Genomic DNA, 6,532 nt, shown 5'->3' with positions numbered 1-6,532 from the left:
CCACCAGGGCATCCGCCCCGCCCCCGGCTACCCGTCCCAGCCGGACCACACTGAGAAGGAGACCATGTGGTCCCTCATGGACATCAAGCCGCAGACAGGAATAGAGCTGACAGAGAGCCTGGCCATGCTGCCGGCGGCCAGCGTCAGCGGCCTCTACTTCGGCGGCAAGTGCAGCAGCTACTTTGCTGTGGGGAAGATCACTCAGGAGCAGGTGGCGGACTATGCGCTGCGCAAGAAGATGGACGTGAAGGAGTGCGAGAGGTGGCTGGCCACCATGCTGAACTACGAGCCTTGACGCGGCGCGACACGTTGGGCATTCTTGCGTCGCCCGGGGCGCTGTGCCTTGGTCAGGGCGAGAGGCCTCATGGTAGGGCAGATGGGCATGCCATGTTGATGTGTTGTGATTGTTTGGGGTTTGGCTGCTGCTGCGCGCCTCTTGTTGTGTTCACAATCAGACAATTCGCCCGGACTCACTCGGCGCACTGCAAACCCATTCTCTTCTCTCTTCACTATCGTTCATGTTGCTGAGCGTGCTCTTATTACCGTCGCACCTGGGCCAAGAGCCCCACCTAGCCACAGCGATGCAGTGGTCACCTCAGAGCTTGTAAACGACACGTGATGGTCTCTGGCAAAGGGGCCTGGGTACTGGGTTTGAAAAACTGACCCCGGGCCCAAAGCGACTGATGAATGGACGACACACGACACAGCATGACGCCCTGCCTTTGCTCTGTCTGTGATCAGCGTTTGCTGCCGCATTCTCTCCCGGTCTCACCCCATGTCACCCTTGGGTGCAACCGTCGTCTGTGAGCCGGGACGCGTGCCGCGACATGAACCCTTGTCGAGTTCACATCGTCAGCGGCGCCGGCGTCGACCAGGTCGCCGAGGCCCGACAAGTCACACACGGCTTTTCAGATATGGTGAAAATTGTTGTGTAAGCAATGTATATGCGCTATATCCTACCAGGTTCAGCTGAACAATTGCATGGCTTTGTATTGGTGACTCAACTGGTTGACTGAGAGTTGCTCTTCGGTCTGACCTAGCAACAAATGATGTATGTGGCCGGGTGAGAGCACCGAGAGCAGAGCGGGGCTGCGAAGCGGACCAGATCCCAGCAGTTCCCGGTGGCCCCCAGCTCTTGACGGGAAACGGAGCCCGCGATCCATTTGTGGTGGGCTATTTTGTCGGATGGATTGTGTTAGGTTGTGAATAAATGTCTAGCTGAAGGCCCGCCAATGCCGGCGCGGGTGCAAGGGCCACCACCTAGATGTCTGCCAGCGAGGACTCGGATGTCTACTGTGAAAGCATCAGGGTAGGTGGCGGGCCCCCTCAGGGGCGGAGGGCGGGAGAATGGCCGGATCACGCCCCGCTGTTGGCGGGCCTATTGTTGCGCGCCACCGCCCCTGACCGCGCTCTTTTCAACTTGTGAGCGAGCTTATAGGCCTGCCAGGGCACAGCAAGCGCGACCAGCTCTCCTCAGCCACCGGCGGCCCGATGGAACGCGCGCCGCGCACCGGGCCAGTCCTCGTGGCCCATGGCATGCCTCGATGTTGCGCCGGGCGAGCCAGGCCAAGGCCTGCACCCATACTTCCCACACATTATCAAACCCAGCACATCCGTTTCACCTAATTGAAACGGAACCTGTCAACTGCCTCTGTGCATTCATATAACCGCCGCCGTCTTGGGACGCACAACGCAGATCGAGTCCAAGGTCATCTACGCTGACCTGCGGGTCAACGCGGTGAGCTGACAGACGGGTTTTCTGCCTATTGGATGGCAGTCTCAGGCATGCAACACGCCATGCAGTGCAGCGGCGGTGGCGCCAGCATTTTGGAGAGCGGGCTTGGCAAAACGCTCCCTGAAACGCCCTGTGTGTTGCCGCCCCGCCCCCTCCCCTGCGTCACTGCAGCGCGGCCAGTACTTGAAGCTTTCCGAGACTGGCAGCAAGCGGCCGCGCTCGACCGTGCTGCTTCCCGCGTCCGCCGTCAAGTGGGTCTACAGCCTTCTGGACTACTACATTAGAGAGTCTGCCGCTGGGTAAGCAGTGGTGTGACGCGGGCCCCTGAGTCATCGAAGCTGCCACGGCTGTCGCTCCCCACGCCGCGCGCCCGCCGCGCCCGCACGGACCCACAGACAGGTTCGCCTTGCTGAGCGGCAGGCGTCAACCCACCACCCCGCCGACCCTGCCTCGACCTCGCAGCCGCGAAGCGGGCCACAAGGAGCTCGCTGTCGAGAACAAGGTGTTCCACTTCTCAGTGGGCAGCAACGAGCGCGGCAGGTTCCTCCGCATCAGCGAGTCGGGTGTCAGGTGGGCCCGCACGCCACGCCTCTGGGGCGGCAGCCCAGGCTGCCCGGCCAGCCCCAGCCGGTCGTCACCTGACCCTGGCATCCTGCCCACGCTGCTAGGTCGCCCCGTGGCGCTTGGTGCGCACCCCTCACGGCCCTGCCTCGCGCGCAACCTCCATGCACAGCCAATTGAGCGGGCGCCACACGCTGATCATCCCGTGCGGAGGCGACGAGCTCAACGGCTGGGTGGTGCTGCGCGACTGCATTCGCCGCGTCGGGGCGGTTGTTGAGCGTGAAGCACCCGAGCAGCAGCAGCTTCAGCAGCAGCAGCAGCAGCAGTCACAGCCAGTTGCTGACGCGCAGCACGCAGGCGAGGGTGGCAGCGAGCCGCGCCCCCCTCCGCCGCCGCCGCAGCCGCAGCAGCCGCCCGTGCTCGACGTGGCCAGCAGCCTGGTCGTCGGCCCGGGGCACCCGCCCCCGACGCTCACGACGAGCCCTCAGGGCACGCCAGTGCTGTCGTGCAACGGCCGCCGCGTGTTCTTCGACATCGGCTCCACCTCGCGCGGCCACTACATGCGCATCACAGAGGTCGCGCACCAAGACAGGCGAGCATGGCGCTGTCAGGGAGCTGGGAGCCATGGGGTGGAGGCTATGCATTCGACCCGCACTCGTGTCAGCAGCAGCGCACGCTCACAACAGTGCCCATGTGCTCTGCTGTCCTGCCCTCCTGCACGCTTGTGACGTATATTTGTCTGCGCTCTTGTGTGCGTTTGTTCCAATTAAAATCCGTTTGTTCACGAATGCATTCCCCCGTGTGTCAAATCTGATTGAACTGACGCGGCGTGAGGCGAGACATCGGGTGTGCGTGCGTCGATTTCAGCTGATGAGGCATCATCTTGCTGCCATTCCGCCACCCCCGACCCCCAACACTGTGCAATCCCCTCCTTGTGACCCGCCGCCCGCTGGACACGCAGGTCCACAATCGTTATACCGGCTGTCGCGGTTCCGAAATTCGCCGAGGCCGTGGACACTGTCGCAACGCTGCTCGAGCAGCGACAGCAGCAGCAGCCGCACCCCCAGCAGGCAGCGCCGCCGCCGCCGCCGGCAGGCGCGTCGCCCTCGCAGGCGCAGGCGCATGCACAGCAGTATGGACAGGCACCTCCTCAGCAGCGTCGGCAGCCGCAGCTGCCCCATGGGCAGCCAGAGCGCCAGGGCGGCTAGGCCGTCAGGCGTCGCTGTGGCGCGGCTGGCGGGGGCCAGAGGCCACACAGTGTGGGCCCGCGCTTGGCCGGCAGCCACGCTGCGCCCCGCAGCCCCCTTGGGCGTGGGGCGCGGCGCGGCGGGCGGCACCTGGGGTATTCCTGCGGCTTGTTTCATCGGGCAGCGCGGCGGGCTGGGGCGTGGCGGCCGCACCAGCGCGCCGCGCTGTTGCGACCTGGGGTGGGCGGAGGGCACGAAGAGGGGTTCGGAGCTGATTGTCTCGGCCCCAGCCATTTTGGGTACAACAGCAGGCAAAGTTTTCCTAGGGCAAGAACCTGAGGAGGGTTATATCGAGCGGGTCGTGCCGACCCCTGGAGGCAGAATGGCTAGGGGCCGGCTTCTTACCATCATCATCAAAAAGCGCTCATGTTCACGCGCTGTCGCTGTTTCCCGCTGCTTGGCATTTCTTGTCAAGCCTGAACTGGCCGCAGCAATGCGTGCACAAAATGACGCCGCCGGCTGCGAAGCCGGGGCCATCAGGGGGTGAATTGGTTGAGCTTGCAAGCGGCTGCCGCCGCTGGCTGCTCCGAGGGAGGAGTGGCTGGCGGCGGCGGATGCCTGGGTATTCATTGCTGGAGTGCAGATGGCAAGGCGTGTGCCGTTGCCTGGGAGCTTCGAATGCTTTCGTGTATTCTACCCCGGTGCCAGCGCCGCCTTGCGTCATTCGTGTGCGCAATTACTTGCTTGCTTGTTGACTGCGCACTTGTCGGCGGCGACAGGAGACCGACCGACAGCAGCCCGTGCCCTTTTCAAACACGCGGCACCATGACTCGTTCCATGCCTGCCTTTTTTTTTTCACTCCCCACCTACCACGTGCATTTTCACCGCTAGATCCACATCCTCCGTCTGTCCCTGCTGCTATGATCGGGACTTCGCACATCGTGCATAGAGGTTGAGGGTCTTACTGACGGAGGGCGGCCAGGGTAGGGGGTTTAGGGCTGCGTTGCATACAAGAGGCGGCAAGCGGCGTTCCGCGGGCCCCCAGCTCCTGCTGCCGGCAGGAGCAGGCTGGCCCGCAGAGCGTGCGCACCGCCGCGCCCCAAACGCACGCCCGTCCATCTCAAAGCAACTGGAATCTGCATGCGTTTTTCAGGGGACGCAAGCCACCTCGCCCTCTAGGCAGCCTCGACCCCCACGAGTGTGGAAACGTTTCCTTGGACGTGTTTGAAGCTGCAGCGCGCGGCGCCCCGCGCGCGGCGCAGCAGCCTGCTAGCTGCGCCGTCGCCGCGGGCGCGCGCCGTGCTCGCGGTGGAGGGGGGGTTGGGGCCTGCTGCCCCCGCTCACATCTGCCTTGCCTTGCCTCGCCTTGCCTTGCCTTGCGTTGTCACGTGATAAAATCCCGCCGCATACGCGCGGGGCAAGTGTCTCAGCGTCTCCCATGCGGGCTTGAGCCGGAGAAAGGGAGGGGGCGGCCCTGGTGTGCGGGGGGGGCCGCGCCCCGCTGCGCACGCTGCCACTGTTGGGTGCGCTCATGCGCATGCACAACAGCGTGAGCATGTGAAGCACCGCACGTCTTTTTTCCCGTTGATGCAAGCAACCCCCCGGGGCCGCGACGTTGGAGTGGCATTGAGTTCCTGGGACGCGCTTTTTCGTTCTGCTTCCCTCCCGCAGGGAGGTGCCCTCGCTCAGGGGTGGCCCGCGTGGAGCCGCGCGCCCGCACGTGTCGCTTTTGAGCCCTGGTCCCGTCCGCTCGGCGTGACGACAATTCGAGAACTGTAACCAACGTGTGGGCACAGGTTTTCGGTCGGCGGTCGACTTTGGATGTTACGGCAGGCGGCGGGGGGTTGGAGGGGCTGGTAGGGGGCTTGTATGCTTTCGTGTGGCATGTTGGCGGGATGGAGGGGGTGGGCATGGTAGATAAGGCTGCCTTTGTGCTGCCTGGCGGCGGGTCACCTGCCGGAGCTGTAATTGTTCGGTTGTCAGGCTTTGACCAGCTTCCGGCGATTGCGCAGTGTGCGTGTCATGGGGCGCGCAAGGGAGGAGCGTAACCCTGTGCGAAAATTCTGTCAGTTTTAGGAGGGGTGTTAGGTTGCTGAGGTGGACAGCACGCCACAAGTGGTCGCCGACAAACTGGAGCTGCTGCTGCCGTGCTCGGGCAAACCACCGAGGGTCTAGTGCGGCTCATTTGCAGAAATCGTGCCGTCAAAGCAGTGCTTCTATCTGATCAGCAGCACAGGCGCTTACAGCGGTGCCTCGTCCACCCGACCCCTGAACCACGAGCACTGGCAACTCGGTTGTTGCTGTCACTCAACAACTGCTTGGACACTTGGCAAGCAATGAACGTTCCACCCAAGTCAATGAACGTTCCACCCATGTCAGCTTTGCAATTGTTCGTGGACTCGAACCCCTCATTGCTCATGTATTAAATATTAGTGACTGTCCACCCGGGCTCTTTGAGATCAGGTGGCGTCTGGCCTGCTCCAGGCTGCGCTCGCTGCCGTCTCACACGTGCAACACTCCACGCGGCTCCAAGATCGGCCAGACACCAAATACATGCATTATCACCTCACTGTGACTTCTCATGCTGCTGGATCCCCGCGACTGAGCCCAGACACTGTCCCTGTGTGGGCCGCACACTCGAGCACGGGGGGTCTGTAGCAACACACGCCTGGCCAGTTGAGCCAACATGCACAGTGGTCACATGCGCAGAATGGGGCCAGGGGTGCGCCCGCTGGGTGCGAGAAAGCCGGCTGAAGCGCTGGGCCGCATGCGCCCGCAATGTGCCACAGTCATGGAGCCTCGATGGCACGGTGAAGCGCACGTGCCGGTGCGGCTTTGCCAAGCGAGGGCTTGCATGTGAAACGAACGAATGAGCGGGCCGGGGCGCGCAGTGTGCGTGCAGATGGGGGGAGTCTACAAGAAGATGGGGCGCACTTGAAAGGGACCCCCGATCGCGCGTGCTGGCTGCTGCCTCGAAGAGTCGTGCTGCGTGTGCACGGCGGGGAAATGTCTAAAGTCAAGAAAAGCTGCAGCCACCTCTGCCTGCCTA

At 63.4% G+C, this 6,532-nt stretch overlaps 2 protein-coding genes across 2 annotated transcripts; both read left to right on the top strand.

The window, feature by feature from the left end:
* Positions 1 to 40: 40 nt before the first annotated feature.
* MNEG_6457 (hypothetical protein) lies at positions 41 to 295 on the top strand (the record flags this gene model as incomplete). The annotated part of the gene is made up of 1 exon (XM_014045072.1): positions 41 to 295. A coding segment is annotated over one exon (255 nt), but the record flags the coding sequence as incomplete, so codon positions are not given.
* Positions 296 to 1,264: 969 nt separating this feature from the next.
* MNEG_6456 (Transcription factor Pur-alpha 1) lies at positions 1,265 to 3,504 on the top strand (the record flags this gene model as incomplete). The annotated part of the gene is made up of 6 exons (XM_014045071.1): positions 1,265 to 1,309; positions 1,697 to 1,738; positions 1,907 to 2,034; positions 2,198 to 2,305; positions 2,469 to 2,871; positions 3,304 to 3,504. 6 exons carry the CDS (start codon positions 1,265 to 1,267, stop codon positions 3,502 to 3,504), a joined length of 927 nt encoding a protein of 308 aa, XP_013900525.1.
* Positions 3,505 to 6,532: the final 3,028 nt, after the last annotated feature.

The sequence above is a fragment of the Monoraphidium neglectum genome (genome assembly GCF_000611645.1).
Source record: "Monoraphidium neglectum strain SAG 48.87 unplaced genomic scaffold scaffold01048, whole genome shotgun sequence".
Classification (NCBI taxonomy): Eukaryota; Viridiplantae; Chlorophyta; class Chlorophyceae; order Sphaeropleales; family Selenastraceae; genus Monoraphidium; species Monoraphidium neglectum.
The sequence above is the reverse complement of the archived record's forward strand: the minus strand, read 5'-3'. Positions and strand labels throughout refer to the sequence as shown.